The 26,845-nt window shown below is 41.8% G+C and overlaps 1 protein-coding gene across 1 annotated transcript in view; it reads right to left on the bottom strand.

Moving 5' to 3' along the window:
- LOC102309927 (glutamate receptor 1) overlaps positions 1-26,845 on the bottom strand; it is a gene marked incomplete at its 3' end in the record, with an annotated part of 84,281 nt that overhangs the window by 48,491 nt on the left and 8,945 nt on the right. The window contains 1 exon segment of the mRNA XM_042215336.1: positions 25,583-25,717. Within this exon segment, the coding sequence (XP_042071270.1) occupies positions 25,583-25,717 (135 nt within the window).

Genomic DNA, 26,845 nt, shown 5'->3' on the forward strand with positions numbered 1-26,845 from the left:
GGAGCTAACTAAAAGCAAAGGATCCAGAATTTGTTGCTGGCTGCTGGGCTCTGTGGGTTTTTGCAGCAGCTCTACCTGTACTAGATGCACCTGCTCCTTGTCTTTTCTATCTCTGACTTTATGTCCTCTACAAGAGTTTGTTTTTTTTGCTAGTTCTTCAAATGTTCAATAAAAACATGTATGCTAATTCATAACGAAGAAAGCTTTGTAATGAAGACTGTCATTTCCAAAACACTGCCCGCCCCCACCCCGCGGTCCGCAGCGCTGTTGAAAAGGCTGTGGAAGTCCCTGTATTAAACACGTAGACCTGTGACACAAAAATCACCAAACTCGGACGACCACAGACTGTTTTCCTTCGTGGTGATGAAGGAAAACGCTGGGTTGGCATGTAAAAGGGCATTTATTCCCTTCAAAGACCTGCAGTTCAAAAAAAGCGCCCCTCGACAGCCAAACCCATCTGTTCTCTGATTGGATTGTTACATTTGTGATTGACATGACATTGACCAATCAGATGAAGGGAAGAAAAATAGGGTCAAAATCCGTACTTGTAACTTGCAGGGTTTTTTTTTCTAAGTCCACACACAAATCTTTTTTACACATACAAATCTTTTTTACGCACACACAAATCTTTTTTACAAGTACAAAATATTTATGACCACATTTTGAGCCCATAGATATCAGTTAAATTATTGAAAAAAAAAAAAGGTCCTGATTTAGGTGAATTCACTGAATCTCTTATAATAAAAAGCTGAACCAAAACTTACCACGAAGTTAAATCAACAGAACTCTGCTTTCACTTTAAATAAACCTTTATTAATTGATTTTCCCAGGCAACCTGCTGATTCACATGGCCTAAGTGCATTTCCTGGAAGCAAAATCTTAAGTTTTTTCCTCATACCTGCAGGATGGATGCAAAGCACCCAGTAGCTATGACACCCAAATTTCTGAGGCTTGACTGAAGAGGAGAAGATTTAGAAGAAGATATAACCCCTAATTTCTAAAATCTCACGATCAGGAGCAATAATCACAGTTTCTCTTTTATCTGTGTTTACATGAAGGAAGGTTTCATGTAATAGTTTGAATTCTTTTAGCAAATACTTAAAGTAGACAATGTATAAAACTATATACAAAGTCTTTGATCATTAGCATGATAAGAGGTATTAATATAACGTCTAATAATTTGGTCTTCAGGGAGTTTGTAAAGCCAAAATGTAAAGCCCCGAGAGGCAGAACTCACTTGATTCATTTCAACAGTAAAATATCTCCAGGACAGATTTATATTTTTGATCACAAACAAGTCATTAAGCCTGTTTATCATGATGCTGTGAGCAACAGAGACGGGCTCCAATAAAACTAAAACTCTGAATTCTCTGGAGTCTGCTGCTAGCAACACGTCACCAGAAACAGTAAAATGTGCAAAACAGACTGAAAAATGTCTGTGATATTATTTTTCTCCATCAAATAATTAAGTTGCTCAGCTACTGGTATGTTACAGCCCGATGTCCTCGTCCCTAATAGCAACGGAGGTCAACTGAAACAAATCCAAACACAAGAAGATCAATACTGAAAATTATAGTTTTAATGCAGTACAGCTGTTTCAAACACAAGGAAAACCACACGCCCGACTGCGACCTTTGAGCTCTCTGAGGTCAGGAAGCAGTTCTTCACACATCAGCGTTTTGATTCTGTTGTTTAATCCAACATTTAGCGTTTGTCAGTGGACAGTGAGATGTTTCCGGCTCCTTCTCTAAAACTCTGCGCTTTAGTTCTCCTCTCTCCTCCTTTGTTATTTCCTCTCTGAACACAATCTGAATCTTCCTCTTTTATCCTGCCACTCTGCCATCTGATATCACTTCTGTTTGTCCGACATGAAATTAGAGATTAAGATTATTAATTAAAGATAATCCCCTCCCTCCCTGCAGCTAGCCCTCGTGTCTGACAGACAGCTTTTCGTTTCTGCCATTATTTGCCAAATTGTGTTGTTGAGATAAAACGTCTTTCCAGGCGATACACGCAACGCTCTTTTTTTCAGGGCTGCACTTTATCCTCATTTCACATTTGAGGCATTCAACTGAGCGTGTAACTACAAGTGAGTCCTCAAGGGCGAAATGTCACCAGCAACCCAAATCAGCCCTCTCTCTCTCTTCCTGTTTCTCTTTCTCTCGCTCCTCTCTTTCCACCGGCTTCCTGTCTCAGTGTGTCCGACACGATGCGCTCTTTATTTTTTATTTTCTACACCAATAAACAACAAATAACACTAACTACGGGGAGCGGGGCAGTCGTGTTTCTTCCTTCTGTCGTCTCAATCTGTACGCTCCTGATAAGGCGAGTCCTGGCAGCGAGAATCACCATTTAATTTCTCCTCTGTCTCCCTCCCTGCCTCCTTCCTCCTCCTCCCATCTTCATCTGGCCCTCGGGGAGGGCGGTGAGTTAAAATGTGAGTGAGCGGGCTCCCATGCTGCTGCTGCTCAGTGATTACAGCTGATATTTAATGTGCAAAGTTAAACTGCTGAGGATTCAGAGGAGGAGCTGTGATATTACAGCTGCTCCGTCTGATGAAGTGTGAAAACTCAAACTTTAAAAGACCTCTGCGTCACCTCAGAACACCTTTGGGATTAATGGACTGCAGTCACACTCCACGTGTGCGCTAACACTGGCTGAAACAGCAGTGAGATATAAACTGTAATGTTGTTCTGTTGTATGCATAAGAGCTGAGAGAGCAGTGTGCTGTATATACTGTAGACCTGTGTGGAATGACAAAGGGGACTTTGTTACAGCTAGCTAGCTAGCTAGCTAGCTAGCTAGCTAACTGCCTCCACGCTGGCTTTTACGGTAGAAAGCAGAGAGGTCAAAACAGCAGAAATGTAGTAACCAGTACAAACACCAGCAGAATGCACCAGTGCCTGAAACTAAGTTTGATACCACGGTAATAAATAAATAAGACATAAATGAAAGTACATCATTTACCTAAACATAAAGTACTTTATTAAAAATAGTCACAGACATGGTGGAGGCAGACAGCTTATTTAAATGCACTGTTACTATGAGCGATAACATTACCCATGCTTATCCATACCATACAAACACTTAGTTGATTTCACAGCAATCTTTCTTATAAAAACCTTGCATAGCCAGCTCTTATGATAAACTGATATGATAACATACAGACAGACAGCTTAGGGTTTTTGCTGAAGTTGATCAAATGCCTGTTCGGCCAAACAGTCTCCATAATATAAATCTGAGTTTCCGAGTAATATTAGCGAACATTAGTTCACCTAATTCTGGTGAGGAGCCGGTTTGGTGGTTAGAGATCTAACTTTGAGAAGCTTATGAATTAAAATGAGAGAAGGATGTATGGGTGGAGAACGGTTCAATCAGGGGTGAGAGCACTTAATGAAGAGGGTGAGGAGTGGAATGCTGCTGGTCCACATGACATACCTGTGAAGGTATGCGGGCATCTATGAGAGAGGGCAGTGGGCTTTTTTTACCTGATCGGTTAATGTGTTGGCGGAGAGGTATAAAGAAGGTCAAGAGTGTCTCATTGTGAATGAGGACACAGAGTTAAAGGGGAGGTAGTTTAGGTAGATGAGATTAAATATCGGCAGTCAGCCATCCAAAGCTACAGACACTGCGTGACAAAGGTGAGGAGGGAGGACAGGTAGGGTGGAATCAAAAATCAGGAGTCATTTCTGATGGAAGGATAAAAATATCAGATATATAACAAAGTCTGGTTTCTAGACGAAATCTTCTGTGATTGTTCATTTATAGACATTTGTCCTCGTCATTCTATGTATTTATTTTTAACACATTATTCATTTTTATTCATTTATTTATTTTTACCTTGACTTCATTGTTTGCTTATCTCTGCCTTGACACGCAGCTGTAAACTATTTGGGATCCGAGCCGATCATAAAGTAAAATAAGACCCATGGAATAGTCACTCTTCCTTAAATTTAACAGACTAGCTCAGCAATAGAGACGCTTCATATTTTCCCTTGAAATCAAACAGTGTTTTATACGTTTGCTGCAGTAAAATTCAGTGTGACACTTGTTTAATTTCACAATCCTGCAGGTGAGCGGTGTCGCAAAGCAATTTAACGGCCCGAAAAATTACCTTAGCCAAAATAAAAGAAACTTCATTTTCTGTGCTCGGAGTACTTTCCTCCACTTCATTTCTTCTCTGCTGACGGATGGATTTTCTGCCGCTCAGCCCCGAACCATTACTTCAGCCTAAGAAAAAATAAAATAAGCTCCATATTTCTTCATAAAACGGTGCCGTCGCAGATTTTCAAGGTGCGGTGGGGTGCGAGTTCATGGAGCCATCAGCAGAGTCTGAGCCTGCGTTAACACGGGGTCACGCTCAGGTTAAAGCTCCATTCACAACCCTGTTACATGCTCTGCTACACTGGGATGCTCGCTCCAACCCCCATCCCTCTCTCTGCCTGTCCTGACTCAATTCATTTCACTTCTATTCAGTCCACCTCCATTCAATTCAGCCCGATTTGCTGGCGTGAATGAGACATGGTGACGTATTGGCAAAGACTGCATTTGGGTTCCTTTGAAACACGATGTTTTTATTATTGCCGCAACATCTTTATTAAGATCCAGGCTTCTCTCCATCACCCGCTCTCCTCTGCTGCTCTGCAGTGACTGTAAAAGGTCACGACCTCAGTCCCACATATTTTGCTCTGTTCTCGACCTCAAGAGTCAACTCATTAAAGCTTATCTGCCGTCTTGTTGAGAGTGAGATGAGTCAGTGTGTCAGTTAAAGGCCAAAGCCAGAAGGCAGTTAGTGTAGCTTAGCAAAAAACAGGAAACAGTGGGGACAACTTATCCGGCTTTAGAGAAAGATAACAAAATCCTCTGAATCGTTCCAGCAAGCATGTCTTGAAGCAAGCAAGCAATTCATTTATATCGCACTTTCAAAACAACTCTCAGCTGAAAATAAAGTGCTGTACACATGACATAACAAATAACAATAGTGAAATAGTATATGTAAAAAAATAAATAAATAAAAATAAATGCAAATTTAATTAGACTAAAAACATGTAAAAAGTCCGGGTCAGGGAGCAAAAGTGAGTTTTAATGATGGAGCCTCTCTTATGAGCTGAGGCAAATTGTTCCTGAGATTTGGAGCAACAATAGAGAAAGCCCTGTTCCCTCTGAGCTTCCTCTTAAACCTGGGTACCTCCAGGAGCAGCTCGTCAGCTGACCTGAGAGACCTAGGAGGTGAAGAAGCATGAAGAAGCTCAGAGAGATAAGGTGGAGCAAGACCATTTAAACATTTAAAAACAAACATTAAAATTTTAAAATGAACTCTAAAATGAACAAGCAGCCAGCTGAGTGAAGCCAGGATAGGAGTTATATGCTCTCTCTTACGTGATAAAAACTGGACTTGACAGTAATTTGAGTGTTCAATTTAAAATCACTATCCATCTAAAAACCCAAGTTAGTGACAACATGCGTAAAATACTCTGCCAGGGTCCCAAATCAATAGTGGAGGGGTCACAAGGTCCACTAGGACCAAACACAATCACCTCAGCTTTGCTTGAATTGAATCTTAGAAAATTTGGGGCCATCCAAGTTTTAATATCATCTAGACATGTCAAAAGTGGTTGAATGGAAGAGGCGCCTTTCTGCTCCAGAGGCAAATAAATCTGACAGTCGTCACCAGTGTTGGGTAAGTTATTTTAAAAAAAGTAATTAATTACTAATTACTTAATCAATATTGTATTTAAAATACTTATCTAATTACTGTGTCTGAAAAGTAACTTAATTACTAAATAAGTAATTTAACTAAATACTTAAAATCCCAATAAAACATTGAGTGGACAAACAATAGAAATTAAACTCTTTAAATAATAAATCTTTTTTTAAAGACGGAGACTCCACAGCAGCGGTAGCATCTCTTCCACAGTGTCGCCTGCAGTTATTTTTAAGCTCACCTTTTTAAGCACCTTCTGTGCTGCTGAAGTAAAATCAGGTTTTGCTGCTCAGCAGGAGTTGCCGCGGTGTTATCCATGGATGATGAACAAGGATCACTCAGAAGTGTTCGTCTGTGTCAGGCGCTTCGGCAGATTACTCCTGCTATTAACAGCCGCCGATAGTTTTTACATATTACTGTAATGTTCTTGTCTGCTTGTTTCAGAAAAGTGAAGAGACGGGAATATGTCCATTTCATAAAACTCGCTTCAGCCGAGTCCGGCAGCTTCTGCTTTAGAATACGACTGTGCAGCAAACTGACGCGAAATGACGAGCAGCTGCACTACAGCGATGTTAAAGCAGCAGAGTTTACCTCTACGTTTAGAAGATAAATGATTGAAATTAAATAATGATATTCAGCGAGTTTAATTATTTTACAATGTAACGCAAGCACATTGTAAGTCAATGTAATTAAAATACCTAAAAATGAACAGTAATCAGTTACTCTACTTTTCAGTGGAAAAGTAATTTAATTACAGTAACGTGTTACACCCAACACTGGTCGTCAGCATAGCAGTGGAAGGCTATTCCATGCCTATAAGGATGGTACCCAAGAGCTGTAAGTACAATGCAAAAAGCAAAGGCCCTAAACCTGAGCCATGTGGGACCCCAAACTGAAACGTGGCAGAAAAGGACTCATATCCTAAAAAATTAACATTAAAAGTTCTGTCAGTAAGATCGGACCTAAACCAATTCAAAGCCGTACCACAGATGCCTGCAGGATGGTGTAAGCGAGACAATAAGATGTTGTGGTCTACGGTATCAAAAGCAGCTGTTAGGTCAAGAAGGACAAGAACAACATAATTACCTGGATCACAGGTAAGAAGGATGTCATTCAAAACCTTTAACAGAGCTGACTCAGTGCTGTGAAGGTTTTTAAAACCTCTAGAATACCATTCTCATTGAAAAAGTCCATCAACTGGGAGTACAGTATTTTCTCTAAGATTTTAGACATAAAAGGCAGCTTAGAGATAGGCCTATAGTTAGCCAATACAGTGTGGTCCAGGGAAGGTTTCTTAAGCAAGAGCTGTACTATTGCATGCTTAAAATTAGCAGGGACTACACCAGATCTTAAACTGCTATTTATAACAGTAAGAACAGCCTGCCCTATGCAAGAAAATATCTCCTTAAAAAAATGTGGCAGTAGAGGATCATTTGGAGAACCAGAGGGCCTCAGGTGCCCAACCACATCCTCTAAATAAGAAAGAGTTATGGGCTTGAACTGGTCGAAAACAGCAGAGCAAGGGATTAAAACAGAAGTCAGACTCAGAGGCAGAGATGAGGTCCTGCGTGGTTGCAACCTTATCAATAAAAAAAAAACCAAACACATAAAATCATTAGATAATTTGATAGAGGCGTCTAAACAGCCACTTTGTGGAGCATTTAAAACTAAACCAATAGAGTTAAATAACACACGGGGATTATGACTGTTGGAGGAAATGATCTTGGGAAAGTATTCCCTCTTAGCCTCTTTAACTGTATCACGATAGAGATGCCAGGAGTTCTTTAGGAGTTGTAGAGACACCTGTAAATTGTCCCTCTTCCATCTGCATTCAGCTCTATGACATTCCCTCCTCACAGCCCGAGTGGTTCATTAAACCAAGGCTCGGTTTTAGCATTGGGCTGCCTGGTTTTAAGTGGAGCCACAGAGTCCAAAATAGTTAGGCACGAGGATTCAAACCAAGAGCTAAGGACCTCTGTGTCCAGATCGGAAGGGACAGACAGCTGGCTAAAGGCAGAGGAGAACCGGGCAGTAGTGGAAGGGGTTGATGATCCGACAGAGGCAAGCTGGAGCACTGTTTTGACCTGTAGTGCGCGAAAACACAGTATCAGTAGCAGACACGAATGTTAAAATCTCCCACAATGAGAACGTAATCGTAGTTGGGCATTACCCAGCTAGAAATTCTGAAAAGTCATTTATGAAGTCCTTAGTATATTTAGGGCAGGGGTCCCCAATCCCAGTACACAAGGGCCGGTGTCCCCGCAGGTTTTAGATCTCACCCTGGGTCAGCACACCTGAATCACATGATTAGTTCATTACCAGGCCTCTGGAGAACTTCAAGATGGTTATTTATCCATTTAAATCAGCTGTGATGGATCAAGGACACATCTAGAACCTGCAGGGACACCGGCCCTCATGGACTGGGATTGGGGACCCCTGATTTAGGGGGATGATAAATAACAGCAAAGAGCACTGAGTTAGAGCCAATAACTTCAAAACACATCAGCTCAAAGCTGGAAGAAGGCTGTAAAAAGCGTGGTTTACATTTAAAATCCTTTTTAAAAACAACCGCCGTACCTCCTCTTCCTGATGTCCTCGATGTGTTAAAATAAGAACAGTCTGCTGGTAAAAGTTCGGAAAACATACTGGACTCACCAGTGTTCAGCCAAGTCTCAGTGACACACATGAAGTCCAGACTCCAGAAGGTGAATAACTCCTTCAGAACAAAAGATTTATTTATCAGCGATCTGGCGTTTACCAATCCAACCCTGACAGAAGCTGGGGCCTCAGCAGCATAGGGAACTCAGCACAACGGCCACAGATTGCGGAGGTTCGTCTGGCGCACCTTCAGCCGAGGAGGACAGGGGTTGCGAAAAAGCGGAGTATCATCCCAGTTGCTCACGGGGATGAGGCAGGCTTCCACAGGGTCCAAGAATCGTCGATGCACAAAAACGCCAGGAAATAATCGATGTACTCCTTGGGCAGTAGTGGAATGAGGCGCCAAGGAGAGCTTGAGGTTAACCAGCCAACCACTGCGCCTACCCTGGCGCCTTCGCCGGGCAGGAAGCAAAACAGCACGGCATAAGCAAGTTGGTATTTGTGACAGCAGCGGACAACAGGAATTCTGTTTTCCATTAGCAAACGGTATTTTGACCAGAGCTTCGGAGATTGAGAAGCGATTGGCGATCGTACACCAGTAAAGACCCGACTTCCCGAGTGACACATAGCAGGAACAATATAAAAACAAAACCGACAGCGACAGACGAGTAGTAGTGGATGTGACGAGCAGCCACATCCACTACTGTCATCCTCCAGTTCTTCAAGTAGCCATTTGAGGCCGGTCCTGAAAATGAATGAATCCACATGATCATCCCAGATTAAAACGTCTTTACTGCAGAAACTAAAATGTTAAGAAAAAGTTTTGTTCTCATGGACTGTTTATCCCAGAAAATACTCACAGGCATAAAGCAGGGCGCTTTAAGTAACTGACACGTGGCATCTATCTCGGTAACTGCTTCACCTCTGCTAACTGGTGTCCTTGAACTGGACCTCTGGATAGTATCTGTGGTAATGGTGCTTTTTTTGGATATTACACAGTGAAACTCTCCAACTAAGAGTTGGTGACACACATGCAATTTATGGATTCAGTTAAGTTAGGTGCATCTAACACTAACACCAGGAGCAAGTACGAAGTTCAAAACCTCCTTTTTGCCATTTCCGTCTGTGTTTATACAAAATATACAAATATATACCAACATTATTCCTTATGCCTCAAAACCATTTATTAATTATTCTCAAACATTACATTCAGTGTTAGTGTGTCACAACATGCTGGGAAATGAGGATCAGCTGAGTCTACACTAGCTCCTCTAATCCTGTGTCACATGTTGTGGAACAGTTGGTGGCTGCAGCTTCATTGAGAAAATGCAGTTGAATGTAAGCTGAATAAAGTAGTATTTAACCAGTTTTGTTGACATGAATACAAACAGCAGCAGGTGAATAAGAAGGCAACAAGGCTGATGAGGCACAAACATCACAACACAGGGCAGACAGTGAGCTGTCACCCATCATGTTTCAACATGCTCTGGTCTCAAAAGCAGAAGGTGTTTGACGACGTATATGTGAACATACTCAATGTTAGATACGCTAGAAACACAGTGATTAAAAAAATAAAAAATAAAAAAAAATAAAAAACAACACTAGCATGCATTAGAATAACCGAGAGGAAAATAAATGCATTAGAGTGTAGGTGTATGGTCTGCAGGAGAGTCAAATAAAAACTGACGGATAATATCCAAAGCATGAAAAACATGCAAATGAAAATAATATGATGAAAAAACGTGAGGATGTAAAGAAATTGAGTTTCAAACTGGGCAGACAGAATCCTCTGAGGGTTCAGGCCTACAATAAACGCAGTCTGACAGATGTAAGCCACATCGAGAGTGAGACACATCACAGGTTTTGTCACCGGCTGTCTGATGACCGAGACAGGAAGCTGGCTCTGCATTATTTGTATGCGTCAATCTCCATAAAGGACATGACTGACACGAAGAGCAGAACATATCAACTACTTTTGTTTATTGCTGATGTAAAGTGTGGCATTATATTCTTATTATTTGATCATTTGGTGGGTAAATCAGGTGTTCATAAGTGGTTGGCAAACCAAACAGTCAAAATTTCTCTTTCTCTGTGGTTGATAAGAAGATTATATTTTTAGTTTATCTGTTTTTCTAAGAAACAGGTACTGCGTATTGTGAAGATGATATCTTTTGTTAGGAAGACTTGTTTTCTGTAAAATTAATAACTCAATTAGCCGGCATGTTTTCTCTTGGGGTCTTTGCTTGGAATGATTCAGATGGTTTAGAAGAGCTGGTTGTTTGTTAAGGTTGTGTTGGTTCGATAGAGTGACTGACGAGACGTGGGGTAGGTGGATTTGGTTGCATGGGGTGACAAAAGTGGATGTTGGTTGGTTGTGTCAGCTTGTTGATTGTGTTAATTAGTATCTGCAAGTTGGTGGAGATAAGTGCTGGAGGTAGAGTGGATAGGTGGGTTTGGTTTGATGGGTTAGTGTGGTGGGATGGTTGGTCGCATTGGGGGAAAAAGTGTGGTAGGCTGATCGGCTGGTTATTTAGGTTTATTGTCAGTTGCGTGGGTTAGCTGGGATCAGTGAGTGAGCTGGGATTAGGTTTAGCATTAGGTGGATTTGGTAACATTAGGGTGCTTGGCCCTACAGGTTAGGATTGTGGGCTTGGCTGGTTGGTGGGGTTTGTCATACTTGTATTCCACTACAAATTACAGATTACATGCCCCAAAATGTATTCTGTAACGTATTCCGTTACGTTACTCAATGAGAGTAACATATTCTGAATACTTTGGATTACTTAATATATTATCGTGCTTTTTACAACTACGTGAATGTACTATTGCTGTGTGATTTATTACTATTACTGGAGGTAAAGGGACCTCTGGCTAATACGTTGGTTCCGTGTCGGCTCGTAGCCGAAAAATAGCTTTACTTTGTTGTGTGGGTCAACTTTTCTTGCGAGAGACAGAGAGAGGCGTTGAAAGGCTGCTCCAACGGAACTTATTGTTTCGGAGGAAAACACGAACACAGTGTACAGTCGAGTCTTAATAGCTTACTTACAACTGGGCTCGTCAGGCCTCTTCTTGGCTGCAGTGGTTATTATTATATTTACATGCTTCCAGCTCCCGTTTCTGCTCGGTGACAGTACTTTGCCTTTTTCTCCCTCCTCGCTCACAGACACATAACGAGTATGACAGTCCATTCTCCCTGCAGCACGGACTACACTGCCCATCAGGCTACATTCTTTAGAGCTATGCTTGTAGCATTCAACAACAACAAAAAGGCCTCTCTCACCCAGGAAACACACAGTCGCAGAGAGCGTGTCATCCTGTAACCATGGCAACCGTAACGCTGCCGCCTGGAACAACAGAACATCACAGCTGTCAAACAAACCCAAACAGTCCTGACCCGCCACAATATGAAACAGGAAAACACCACCGTGTAATCCATTTATTTCAACAAAGTAACTGTATTCTGAATACCACCTTTTTAAACGGTAACTGTAACGGAATACAGTTACTCATATTTTGTATTCTAAATACGTAACGGCGGTACATGTATTCCGTTACTCCCCAACACTGTCAGTTGGTTAGTTCAACTAAAAAGAGTTAGCCACATTAGTATCGCCTGGTGTTTAATAACACTGAGATTACAAAGCATAATAATCTAAATAAAGATACAGAAACAAATACTGAAATTATTTAATTTAACTTTTCAAGTTCGATGTTACACCACAGAGATCTCTTCTTAGAGATCTCATCTTTCTTCTTTTGTCTTTGAAGTTAAGGATGACAGAGCTTAGTAACTTTGTTGCCAACTGTAGGGAATTTATTGTGAGATTACATGGAAATACATCGCTGATATCACTGATCAATATCCGTTGGCACCTATTTTCCATTTACAGTAACTGCAGAGTTGCATTGATGAAGCTCCAGCAGCAGAGGCGCAGCTGCAGGTTTTTCCGTGAAGCTTTTTTCATTCATACAGTCCCTGTGTTCACAAATCCCTTGTGGTGCTCAGCTGTTCTCCCACCATCCCCCTGCACAGATGCACCCTACTTTCTGTACTGTACACTGTTGATGTACAGGCAGCTGACATTGAGACTGTTGTGAAGTTGAAATGTCATCAGTGGAAAAGTAATGGGCACAAAAAAACAAAAAGAGACAAATGTCTGACACACAGTTTGTACTGTAAGCTTTTAAAGAGGCAATTTAATTACAGTTTCACATTCACAACAGAACGGACGATTTAGAGCAGAATGAGTTTCCATTTGCATCATATTTTTGTTATCACTTATCAGCTGTAAATAACAACTACAACTTCAAATATGCCATTGAGTTAATTAATGCAGTGTGGTGTGAAAGCGGACAGATGGATAAGCTAATTAAAAATTCACCATCGACTGCTACAACAATCCCACGTACAGTTTACTGGTGTGTGACTTCTCCCAACAGTCAGCAATCAGATGCAGAAACAAATGAAAAGTATTTAGGACTTTCTGCAGATTTCCTGGGTTGTTAACACAAGCATAACCATTGAAAATGTAACCTGCTCAGCAATTTAAAGCTTCAGAGTTAGCATCTTAGCTACTGCCATGTTGATGTGTAAGTTACTTTAAATGGTTAGTTGGCAACCTGCATCTGTGAACTGCATCTATTACAGAGACATAAACATATAAGTAAGAGAGTAACAAACAGGCTTAAACACTCAGCCACAAACATGGTCCAAACGTCCAGGTCACTCACTCCAGTTAGCTGTGGTGCAACCTACTCCATTTTATTTTATTTGCGCAGTGCCAAATCACTACAACAGTCACCTCAAGGTGCTTAATATTGTGAGATTAAGACCCTACAATAATGCCTAGTACAGTCAGTAGTACAGTCAGCTACAGCCACCTGTGTCATCATCCACCTGTCAATCCAAATAGCCAAGTTTAAGCCTTAAAAAACTCAAGTTGATGACTCATAACAAATTCGTAACCTGTAGAGTTGATATAAAGGGAGCCAATAGCTGTGATCATCTTACATCTGGATATTTTCACTACTGAGTCTATGAGGACTGATTCACCTTCAAGTGGAGTTACAGGAAATACAGTTTATGGCAGTTACTCCGTGTTCTTCTGATACTTGATATTCATGTGAATACCTTTGATATATGCCACCCGCTGAAACACTGCATGGCAGTGCACCACCTGATGGCAGCAGTCTCTGGCACCACATACACTACTAACCTGATCTGGAAGGGATCACTAACAAACAGCCCAAGGCAAGAATCAGATGAAGGTGAGCGTGAACTATAGAGGCTTTATCAAACAAGCAAAAAGCATCCACAAACAATGGCCCATACCAAGATCACATGATTCTCTCCAGATTAAATGTCTCAAATGTCCCCAACAGGATGAATGAGCAAAAGAAATCAATAGATCAAACTTCAAAATTAAGACCTCGGTTATAATAAACTGGAATTAACCTGAAAATGAAGGTGTGTCCTGATTCTGCTCGGTGCTGCAGGTTGTTTTTCTAAACCAGACGTGAACAGAGTCTGAATAATGGAGCTGCAGCACCTGAGCTGATCCCCACTGCCCCCTGGATACTACCGAAAAACCCTTCCTCTATCTATCTGTCTCTCTCTCTCTTTCTCCTTCCATCCATCTCTTTGTCTCCCTCTTGTTTGCCCTTTTCATTATCTGTCTCAGTCTTGTCCTGTGAAGCCACTTGTCTTCATTTCTCTCGCCCTCTCTTACTGCGTTTCTGTCTTGTTTAGCTTCCCTTTCTGTCCTCTGCTTTATTCCACCCACCGCTCTACCCTTTTCTCTTCCACAAAGACTCAAAGCTTTGAGATCTGGTTGAGATTTTTCTCACCAAATGTTTCCACTCTTTGTGTCACGTATTGGCATGCCTGCTAGTGAACTATTGTGACTGGCTGTGGTGAGATCCCTTTATGTCTAAATTTGGCTGTAAGGTAAAAGTTAAAAGGCATCTTTTCACGCTGTTATAAAGATATGAATTCAACCTCATTACAACCATGAGCGCACATTTACCCACTGAGCAATTTTCTGTTGGTTAGAGGTCTAACAGATGACTTTGTGATACATCTCAATGAAAGTTCAAATTAGGTTACATTTGATCCAGAACTGTTAGTTTTGCCCGTTTATTTCATTGTGTATTTGTAGAACTGGACTATTGTAACTCACTCTACTTGGGTCTACAATCTTCTCTTCTGCAGCGTCTGCAGCTGGTCCAGAATGCCGCAGCACGTCTCTTGACCGGCACTAGAAAGTTTGACTCTATCACCCCTCTTCTGAAAAATTTACACCTATCAAATAGATTTTAAAATTCTATTGTTTACTTATAAAATTTTAAACAATATGGCACCTGACTACTTAGCTGATCTCCTCTGTCTGTACAGCCCTCAGAGAGCACTAAGATCATCACCAGCTGCTCTTGGTGCAACCTAGGTCTCGGCTGAAGACCAGAGGAGACCGTGCCTTTGCCGTTGCTGCACCCAGGCTATGGAATACTCTCCCTCTTCATATTCGCGCGTCAGATTCCATTCAGTCTTTTAAATCACGTTTAAAAACGTATTTGTTTGATCTGGCATTTAAGGCGAATTAGGGTAATTTACATCTGGCTCTGTATTTAGATTATGTAATTATCTTATATTTTATATATTTGTAATTTATATTTTATTGTGATTTTATTTGTACTGCGATTTTACTGGAAAGCACTTTGGTGTACTTTGGTCTTAAAAATGTGCTATATAAATAAATTTTGATTGATTGATTGATTGAACTATAACCTGAAATTTGATTTTATGAGTTTGTTTCATGTGTTTCAAATGTAAAAACATATTTATGTCTTAAATAATTCCCCCCAGGGTTTAATGCCTTGAGCTACATAACCACCAACCACCAATCAAAGGTTGGTGGTCCAATCCCTGGTTGCTCCAGTCTGCATACCAAAGTACCCTTGAATGTTACATAGAAAGTGTAGAAAAAAGTGCTTGTATAAATGGGTGAATAAAGCAGACCTTCCCAAAGTGTGGGGCCCGCCACCTCGGGGGGCGGGGGGGCGCAGAGCCATTGCAGGGGGGGCGCAGGGGGTATGAAAAGGAAAAAAAAACAACAACAACGCTTGGACACCGCCAGCACGGGGCTCCCACACAGACGCAAAGCAGGGGATGAAGCATCGCTGAACATGTTTCCAAACCAACTTCATTCTAAGACAAAGACTAGAAAATATGATGAAGCAAATCTGCCCTTTGGCTTCACCTGCACAGGTGCAGAGGTAGGTCTCCCTGCAGGATTGGTTTTCTCTGCGTCGGGAGCAGCGCTGGGCTCTTCAAATCACGGACAAACAGGATCCCACATCCTTGATTTTTAGTTCACAAACACTTGTTGTAATGACTAACTACTCCTGACATGTTGGAGATGTTTGCTCTTTATACAGTAAAGTTACAGCTGGATACAAATAACATCAGGCTGATCCTGCCACGATTTGTTCCCCCTGTCTAAATCACGGACAAACAGGATCCCTCAGCTGTTTATGTTTTTAAACCCATTTTGCACAGAGAGGCATTTTTTTAGAAATGTATTGACAGCAATGTTGAATATTATTACACAGGAAAAAACAACTACACGTAAAATAATCACACCGTGACGCCTCTGCCTTTGTAAATGGAGGGACAGTAACTGCGTGTAAACCTGCAGACAGTCAGATTAACAGTATTTTGTCTCTATCTCCATTCTGCAATTCCTCTCATGTAAGCAATAACGTGCACACAGCTGACATGAAATAAAGCACATACCTTTAATGTTTCGTGACGAACTCTCGTCCACAGGTAAACACAAAAAAGGAATTTTAAAAAAATCTGTTTCCGGTGATTCGAAACGCCGTTTATGTGCGGACGAAACAGCTGCGTTTTCAAAAATACCCGTGTAGGTGCGGACGCAGCGTAAAAGAGTTTATTTTAACTACCTGTAATTTATTGCAGTTTACTTGCATTTGCTTAATTGTTTTCTAAATGTTTGAGGTGTGAAATAAACAGCAACGGAGTTTGAAAACAAAATATGGGCGTGTGTGGTTGGAGGGGGTGTTTGTGCGTACGCGCGGGGGGTTGGGTGGGGGCGCAAACATTTTTTTGTAAAACAGGTGGCCTAGCAAAAATAGTTTGGGAACCACTGTTATAAAGAATGCTTTGTGTTCTCAAGCAAAGCGTATAAGAACTTTAAAAACCTTTAAAAATTGGTCTATTTACCATTTGTGTAGTGATGGGAATCGAGAACCGGATCAGAACTGCTCAGTTCTAATCAAACCCATTCCTACATCTGTGCGTCACAGTTGTGCGGCTCCGACATGCTGGGATGACACGGTGGTGACTCTGTCGTCTCATACGCTCTGAAGTCTCTTCTCTTTGTAACCAAACCAAATCTCAACTTTGATTGGACGTCTTAGAAAATAGTCTTTTTAAAGTCTTTTCAATCAGTTTTTGATTATACAGGAACAGCCACAACCTTACCCAGCAATCATCATCACTGTTATTTTTACACAGCCAGAGAAATGTCAGCTTTTAACTGATTTATTAATTTAAGGCTGTAACAATTGGTCCATTAATCATGTGAGAGCAAAACCAGTAGGCCACAAATCAGGGGGTGATGTCACAGCATCCTTTTGTGTGAAATCTTTGGGCTGCACTCACACAGACCTGCAGGGAGTGATTTCACCGTCAACTGGGGCTGAGCAATTCATCCGATTTTTTTTTTATTTAATTACAAATTTGGTTTCCAGCTGTTACTAACACAATGCAACCTAGATAAAGAGTTTTGCATTAATAGTCAATCCAAAGCTCTCGTTTTGTCCTGTGATATAAATCAAGCGCATCACCTTTTTCCTTCCACTGATCTCGCTCACTGTTTAGTCCAGCTTCAGTCGAGACGATGGAGAGGGAACATTTGGTCAAAAACATCAACCAACAAAGATTTCCATCTGTGAACCTGTGGAAGAATCATTAATGGGTGGCTGCAGCTGCCCTCATCTCCGGATTGCCGCAAGTCTCTCACCTGATCCGCCTTCACTGACATGTGACCGAGGTGTGAGCTGATTGTGGCTTCATCCCTCCATCGCTCTCCCTGTGGCTTCTGTCCACTGCCACCTGGGCCTCCCACTCCCTCAAATGAACCCACAAAGATCCCACAGTGGAACCAGACGATGGTAGGGAGCCAGGGCTGGCGCTAACTCTGAGAACCCCGTGCAACCCACAAGCTCCAACTCTTTCAGGAAATCCTCACTTGTTAGTGCTCATGTTAAATAATGAAGCTCATATTCATGGTTATGATTTCTGCAGTCCTGCTGTCAGTGTCTGTTCACTTGCCGTTTGGCCAGCTCAGGACTGAAGCTGATAAAATGTCCTCTCCACAGCTGAACCTGAATTTGAAATCATAATTCCACATGAGAAACTGTCCTCTGTGCTTTTTGTACCAGCCTCGGTCTCCCCGTTTTCCTCTGTTCCTGCTCAGTCTCTCGCTTCTTTTCTCTCTTACTGTTAACCCCTCCCCTCCCGCTTTCTCCCCGGTCTGTTGTTGTGTGAAATGTAAAACAGACTGAGCTCGGCCTCCTGCGAGACAGACTCTAGAGTCGGCGCCGAGCAGCATGGCTGCGTCTTTCCAGCGCGCTCTGAGGCAGAAAAACAAACATCTCTCTGAGCGCTGAGACTCCGACACAAGCTGCTCACTCTCACTTTTATCAAGATTTAGTCTCGTGATGACGGCTCGAGTGACTGACAGCCGCTTCACTCAACAACGTGGCCTGAGCTCAGGAAAGAAAAATAAATCTCGCACGTAGAAAAAACTAAAATGAAAACTCGACTGCACGAAGGTGGAACGGACAGCTGGCTTACCTCAGGATAAAAACAGCCGCCTGGTTCTGTTGACAGCATCTCCTGAGCTCACTAAACACAAGTTACATCTAATTTTTAAAGCACAGATGATTAAATCACTTTCAGAACAGAAATGTTAACTCACGTTTTCACTCAACTCAGGTTTTTCTCTGAATATGCAAATACCTGCAGCATCATCAGATTATCTGTGTGTGATACCTCTGGGTCTGACTTTTGTTAAATCAGCGTCCTCCTAATGAAGCTGATTAGCTCATTAGTTAGCATTAACAAACACATCTGCCGGTACACATTCTCTTACCTGCTTCATGACCTTCTCCAGGTTCACTCCTGCTCTTTTGTTCTCTCATGATTTTCATGGCCTTCAGACTTTATTATGAATAAATGATATGAATCTATTAGTTTTGCCTGTCTGATGTCACCCAGGCTGCCAGAACATCCAAAAAACACAACCAACCTGCAACTGCTTACAGTCTTAATACAACGTTCTACACAAATGATAACCTATAATCCACAATCTGCTATTGACGTGAGAAGTGTGGAAAGCCTATTTTTCAAATGTTGTTTTTTTAGCATTTCTTTCGAGAAGATGATGCCCAAACCACAGTCTGCTCATATTCCAAGAGTGCAGCTCTGCAGTCAGAGTCTGGGCTGAAAACAATCAGAGCGCTGATAAAACAACAAAGCGGCTGAACCTGAGCATCAGCTGGCAATGGAATAAATCTGGCTACAACAGGTAACTTCCTCAGTCCTCAGACACTTAATAAAGTGCAGTTATCAGCTATTCTGGGTGCAGTTATACAAAAAAAATTATATGTGAAAAGATATTTTAAGGCAATGAGTTAATATTACAGAAACAGAGTCAGAGCCTGAAGTGGTCGTATTCTGCTCAGATCCAGCTGCATATCTTTATTCTGGGACTCTATTAGAGAAGTTTTGCATGATTCAGAATCCAAAATAATCCTCATTTATACAACAGTTAGCTTTGGTGCAATCGCTCAGGCTATGCCACATCTGAAACAAGCCCCTCCCACTTTAAGCCAACTCTCTTCTAATTGGCTGCCCCTCAGAAAGTTTGAACAGCAGGTGGTTGAGGTTTCAGTGCCTGCGGTGACAATGTTACTGGTGTCATACACATCCAAGAGTAGGGAAGAGCTAAACAAATCAAAGTGTTTAAAGGAGTCTGAGATTACTTGTATTTATTCTGACCTCATTATCTGAAAGTAACTGAGGCCATCATTAATAAGAACCTCCGCCACTGGAGCACGAGAGTCAACAGGAAGTAAGGAAAAGCAGAAACCAGCCATTTTAAGAGCAACAGACAGGAGTCAGTGACTGCAGCCTGATTTTCCCACAGGACACAGAAACAGCAGCTCCGGAGCCAGTCTCTCAACAAGAAAACACCCATTGACCGGTGTTTCCATGGCAGCAATGGGCGACACCGACTGAGCGGAGTTTCCATGGTAACAATCGGTGACACCCACTAACCAGTATTTCCATAGAAACACTCAGAGGCACCTGCTGACCAGCAGAAAAGAGGAAACCAGGAGTTGCACTTTGTGGTTTCCTGTTTGCTCAGAGGAGCGAGCAGAGGACGCGTTTTTAGGAGAGCATCAGACACTGAGGCTGCTTTGTTTCACCCAAAGAAACTGGCCTGTCGGAACAGGTGGTAGCGCTGCGAGGATAAGACCCACAGAGGTCTGCTCTGCACTGAGCTGCCTTCACACAACTGTGAAACCTTCCTCTAACTGTTGGACTTTTTCTGGAAGCCACTTTGACCCTCAGTTTCAGACAGAGACGTCCTGAGATGGAGGACATGTGAATCCTTTGTGACGCCTTTTTTTTCTATAAGAATTAAAATTGGAAATATGATGATAAACAAAACACTAGAGGTAATCAGAGGGCTAAAAGCACAGGACCCTCACTGCCCTTCCTCCAGGTCCAGAGGATGGCTTCCGCCCAGCTTTTGCCAACGAAGGCCTCCCTCAGGGCTGTCTCAGACGAGGCGATGTGATCTCTGGTTCCATCTTTCCTTGCAATCATAGCTTCTAACCATTCTCCTTGGCAGACTCTACGAGGGGGGGGGGGGGGGACTTACAAACAGTAGTATGCACCTACAAAATGGATGGACTGATGGATGCATGGACAGCTATCCTTTTGGCCACTTTTGGTTTCACTGATTTTCTCTCATTAATTTTCATTTTAAAGAGATCCAGAGACTCGATGGACTCACCTTCAGGTGGAATAAGCCAAACCCAAAACACCAGCACAGACAAACTCACTATAACTGACTGAAAACATTTCTCACTCAGCTACAAACAACCAATAGGCTAACACTGCTTAGAGGCCTATGATACACTGGTTGTTTTAATTAGGTAATTGATAGGAAAACTAAGCATCTTAGTGAGGTGCTGAGTCACCAGAGCAGCGTTAGTGCTCCTCAGCATTGTTTCTCCAAGTCTTTGGTACCAAACTGGAGATAAAGATATTTATTTTGTACGTAAATGATAGTAATAGAGAACACGTTGGTTCAAAATCCTCACCCCTCTCAAGTATCTAGAAACGTTCCTATGGACGGACGCTTTGTCTTCCTGAAACACTCAGATCAACAAATGCATCCAAGCCAGCAGGCTGTGCGTTTAAGGGTTAATAAAGATGAAAAACTGGGTGAAAAGAGATTGTGAATATCAAACTTTGAGATCCTGACTGAGCCCCGTCCAAATCAAAGCTAACGATTCTGTCAGATGAGAGAGGACGACCGGCTCTGTGCGGCTCTACGCATGTATAAAGTATGACTCAGCAGAAACACAGGCACTTGTTGCTTATTAACTACATGGCGCTGGCTCTAAAGACTTCACAATCGAACTGGAAGCATGTTTTTGGGATTATCTGCTCTGCTAGGCTGTAAAACATGATCAGTGAGGACGTTATTAAGAAATATCTGCCCTCATAACAACACTAACCTGTGTAATGTGCAGTCAAATTGTCTTTCACTCCAGATTTAGTTTTAATGCTGCAGAGCACAGCTGCACCACTGAGAGCTGATTTTATATTCCACTTTTATTAGCATTAGCATTTTTTTGTTTAGTATTCTGAGACTGGAGCTGCTAAAACTGCCGGCTTCAAGATAGAATATGAATAAATAAACTGATGTTAATACTTGAGCTTCTCAGAGATGACGATGAAGCATTTCTTATTCGAGTGTTGGTACCAACGTCATGTTTGCTTCCTTATGTTAAGGTTCATCTGAGCCTTTTTTGCAGTTTGTGTCACTTTTATTTCTTATTTTAAAGTTTTCTGTCACTGATTTGAAATATTGGCGCCAACACTGCTTGTCAAAATGCAACAAGCTCCTCCAACATTTTCTTTGTTGCCACAGTAATAAATAACATTTATTACATTTTACTCCTCAACAACACCAGCAACACTCATTCCATCCATTTCAGAAGATCAGAGCCTCGTATTAAACATGTTTAAGCCACGGTGACACCAACGGGTCATGTGATAAGTTGGGAGTGAGAACAGGTTGGATCCACAAAGCATCTCAAGATAGCAACGTTAGAGACTTTCTGCATTATGGAGGAGAATCTCACTGTGACACATTGGTCCGCTCCGCCGGCCGTGGGAAATGTCAGGTCCAGGTAAAGCACCAATCATCAAAGTGAATGTGCACCGTGATCAGTCCCTGTAGACTGCCTGATAAAATCTCTTTACAGCAGAAATAAACATGTTTATGTCTTACTTCGAAAAATGTTCCAACTCTCAGCTGCTTCATTACATCTGTGTATAAAGGGATGGGTACTTTTACACTGCATTTGAGCACTTAAAGCACTTTCTTACGACAAGCCTCCTTCACTTATTCACAGACGATCATACAACCATGTTTTTGCCTAAGTTCACACATTCACACTGCGACATGAGGCTCTGTGGACAACTTTTCAGGATAAACTTCCACGCAGGCTAAAGGTGCCGGGGAACCTTCCAACGCTACCTCCTGAACCTTAGCCTCCTGGTGGGTGAATTCTTTAATAACTCAAATACTTGGATAATGATGAATTTTAAAGTTTGCATTACTAGGGGTGTGGCCTCTTAGACTGATGGATGGATTGCAACACAGACGACTGCAGTTGCTAGCTGTCTGCTAATTGGAGTCACTGAATTGGATCTCTGGATCATGTTTGTGTTGTTGATGCCTTTTGCAGTTTTTCTAATGCAGTTATCTGACAAATGGTGGAGCTTTCTGTGCAGCTGGTTGTGCTAACTCATCGTTGAAGAAATTGTGGTCGGTAGTCTTTTACCTATTGCTGATTAGCATGTGTAATTTAGCTAATTTAGCAACAACTCAAATTTCAGACATAAAGTCTTGAGGATACTTTTCATGTCTGTGACCCTGCTGAGGTTTGCTGGGGTCTAACTTATACCACCACATGGCGAACAAGGATCCGTGTAGACTGCCTATTTTCTTGACTGCGCAGACTCATCTGCAGATACTTTAATTAGAAAACATCAGCTACAAATAAACCTCAGACAGCGGACTTCAAAGAAGTATAACAAGAATAAGAATTCATCCCTTTGGTCGAGACTGAGGCTTAAAAGTTTGTTTATCCAATTGTAAATTAATCATACTGTTGTCATAAAAACAAGATTTTTAAAATGTTTAAATGACTCCCCAAATATACCTGAGCAACTCATCGGTTTAAAGCATACAATAAATACGTTTATGTCCATGTTAAATAAGAATCATAGCTACTAGTCACATTTTTCTAAATAAATGACCACAAATTGTTGTATTTGTGTTTTTCTATTATTTACTGCGTTGGCCCAAAAACTTACTGGACCAAGTGTTTTGAGTAGCATCACCTTTCTGACGAGTACCAACATTATCACTTTTTTTCAGGACAACTAAACTCTGTTTTTAATGCTAAATACTGAAGGATAAAGTGTTGCTAGGTTGATTTCTTAATTTAAAGAGTTGAGTTCCAGAGTGATGTATGTGAAATACTCAGTTTAAATAAGTTGTAATGACTTCTGTTGTCTAATGATGTTAAGTGATGACATGTGCTGTGGTCTGTACTCAGTGTGATTAAGCACTCGTACTGTAGCTCTTTAAACAGCTCATGTCACACATGAAGCCTCGTGTCTGAGGTTGAACTGATTCATTGCAGCAGCAGCTGAACATTCAGGTGGTAAATTCAGTGTTTTGGGGCAGAATGAAACAGGTCAGCACATTATTGTCTAAACCTGCTGCACTGTACAGAACGCTCCCCGGAGCCAGAGTCCATTTAGTGGCGAGCTCCCCATGGTCTGCGTCCATTTACTGCCGCAACGTGCCCTTTTGAAGCCAGGCTCCATGTACTTGTGTTTACCCTGTAAATCCCAGGTCTGCTGAATGAAGTCTGGATGATGGGAGAATGATGCACTGACCCATGACGGTGAGTGCAGCGGACGGCAGGCTAACCCTTCAAAAAACCCAGTCAGACAAGCACCACAGAGAGCCAAATGATACACTAACAATGCACAAAAGCATCCGAGCAAAAGCGCACATTCAGTAGCTACAAAAACCATGTGTTATATCATCAAGACCCAAAAATAACCGGCAGGAAATTTGCTTTGCTGAATTTGACACTGAAGTCTTAAACATGTATTTGCTGCAAAATCCTGTCTTTAAAAATCATTTCAAACCTTCCAAAATAAAAAGTCTGGAAATAGAACTATGGCACAATTTGCTGCCTTGTAACTGCGGTCAAAGCAAAGCAGCGGGGCAGTTAAACTGACCCGAAATCTGTTTTCAGCCCTTAAAATTCAAATTCTATTTGTCCTTTGGTGATTTGCCCTCTTAACTTCACCAAACACCAAATTTTAACATCGCTAAAATATACAGTGATGATGTAGAAGTCTCAGAAACTCATATAAACTCTTGACTTTAAAGTGTTAAATAGATTTAGCATGTGACCAAAAAATTTTGAACGTGTGGGACTAAAAAAGGTTATTTGATCTTATCTTAAACATGCTAAAGTTACTGTAAAAACTCTTTTATACTCCTGGACTTTTTCCATTATTTTCTAACTCATCATTGGCTCTCTGATCAAGATCTCCAGTAATGTTCTTCATGTCTTTTTTGACACTTTCTCAGTTCCAGTGAATGAAGCCGGAGCAGCATCAGCTGCAGAGACTGTTTGTTTGGTTCCTGAAAGCGAGCCCTCGAATGCAGCGCACGCCACTGTCACAACAATCGCTCTATTACTTCATACATGTAGAACGTCTCCTGTCAGCCTGCAACTCCACACACCAACATTAAGAAGTGCTGAAACCTCGGAGAAGTTGAGACATTCTTCTCTCGGGATCTAATAATGCCGCAGCAGAAGCATCGGTGCTGCAGGACACCAGCAGCATGTCTGACGTCGTGGGAGGAATGTGATTCAGATGTTTGGAGCACTTTGTGGTAAGAGACCGTGCGGAGTAAGCCGATGATGAAACAGCTGCAGTGTTATTCAAATATGAGCTCTGCCAGTTGTTTGGGCACGTGTAACCTGACAGAAACTACATTTTTACATCCACATACAGCCGAAAATAAGTACATCAAAGTCAGGGGACTGGAGCACACAGGTCATAAGTTATGAAGGTACATTTTACATTTTCATATAAACAAGCTTTCTGATTGTTGCAAATGTCTCCGAGTTCTGCAGATGGTTCTTATTTTTCTTGTAATTGTTTCCTTGATGAGTTCACGCTGATCACCACAGGCTGAGCTGGATGATGCTTTAATGACGGCTTCACTCATAAATGTTGAGCAAACTCTGAGCGAAGCCACTCCTTTCTGTCTGCTGTTATGAAATAATAAAAGTACTCCACAGTGAGCGCTGATAATTTCATTACAGAGAAAGGAAACAGACTGTTTGTAGAGTTAATAAACCGTGTTGTTGCTACATTTCAGCAAAGCAGAGTGACCCCCAAATCCACCGGACCAGCGGCAGCCAGTTCCATCCCAAAACTGTTGAGCAAAACTCAACTTTGATCTGATCCAACTGCACCAGTGTGAGGTAAACATCCTCTATGCCCCGCTGCGTTTTGGAATCTGGGATATGAGTGCACAAAGAAAAGCAAAAAAAAGCACAGCCGGAGATGCTTTGTTTCAAAGATTTATGCACCAGGTCCTCCTGCTTGCATCCATTCATATCAATTCAGATATCTAAAAGATGAGCATGGCACCTGAACCGCTTTGTAAAATGAAATTAAATCAAGTAGAAACGCTCCATGGAAACTAACTGCTGAAGCACAGGTGCACAAAATGCTGTTTATACCAGAATTAAAAAGCTCAGTTAAAAATGTGGTAAAATACCCCAAACACCAACAAAGAGTCACCCTCTGGCCCGCCCCAGAGCGCCATCGGTCTATGAACTTACAGGCGTAGGTCATGGCGAAACTGCTGCTCGTGTCCACCATGTCCACCTGTGGCACCAGCTTGGGGATGTCCTGGTTTTGTGCCAGGGCGAAACGAAACACCTCGTACTCATGGGAGTCACCGGGGAAAAGGCCTCCTGTTGACAAACACACAGAGACACACAGAGGGTGTTCTTCAGTGTCCCAAAGCACAAAGGACAGGAAAGCCCCAGAGAGAGAAACGACCGCTCACCCACAAGCCCAAAAACACCGGTGTGCTTTACAGTAAGAGCTGACGCCGTTTGATTTAACATGAAATCAGATACAAGAGTGAAATCTTTATTGAGCTGTTCATAGTGATTGTCCTTTATAGGACCGCCCTGAAGAGCGCCCCCACTTTATGCTGTTCTTAGAGTATAAATGCAAACAGAGTTTACAAAAGCAGCTCTGTGTCACACTCAGTAAAACTTTAAATTAAGCCTCAAAAAGTCAAAAGAAAAGGAAATCAAGGGTCAACGCATCGCCCTGCTTCCCTCTGCAGAAAAGCTAATGGTGTGTTCTGGATTATTGCAGGAAAAACGTCTCTCCGCAAAACAAAAATTTTATAATAATGTCCATGACATAACATTGTGCTAATTAGCTCGTGCTAGTTATTCATGTGGAGCTGTTTAGCACAATTAAAGCATGTTAGTCTTTCCCGTAAACGACGTTGATTAGCTGCGTATATACGAATGTGAATCGCATCATTGGGTGGAGCAGCCAGTTTCCGGTCACTTACTAACTTAAACTGCAAAACAGAATTGTTAACGTATTTATTTTAGGTTCAATTGAGGTTAGATTTTCTATGCGCAGAGACGTGCCAGCAGTGCGCGATTGCGCACGCGCGTAGCTTAGAGGGAACATTGCCTGCAAGTCATCTGCACCTTTAGCAGGGAGCTAATGAAGCTCATGAGTCTACTGTTAAGCTAGCTTCTTTTACTCATATAGAAATGCCTTAAAAAAAAACCCAATTGGAACTAAATGATGTAATTGTGGGGCTTCTCCTGTTTCGCCTTAAAGGACTGTTATTTAAAATATGTCTAACCACTTTTTTCCCCCAGTGTGGAGCTTTAGTTACTCAACCATCTAAAGATTTTGTCTATAAAGTGGTCAACGTGGATGCCAATTCCTGCTGCTGATAGCCAGAAACAGCAGTCAGCAGCAGTGTCTCACTCCTGTCTGAACTTGGAACCTTTGTCCTGTTTAAGGCCAAAATTCCTCAGTTGCTATGAAGTGAAACATTTTCA

This window comes from Haplochromis burtoni, unplaced genomic scaffold (assembly GCF_018398535.1).
Source record: "Haplochromis burtoni strain Fernald_Lab_line unplaced genomic scaffold, NCSU_Asbu1 Contig_698, whole genome shotgun sequence".
In the NCBI taxonomy this organism is placed as follows: Eukaryota; Metazoa; Chordata; class Actinopteri; order Cichliformes; family Cichlidae; genus Haplochromis; species Haplochromis burtoni.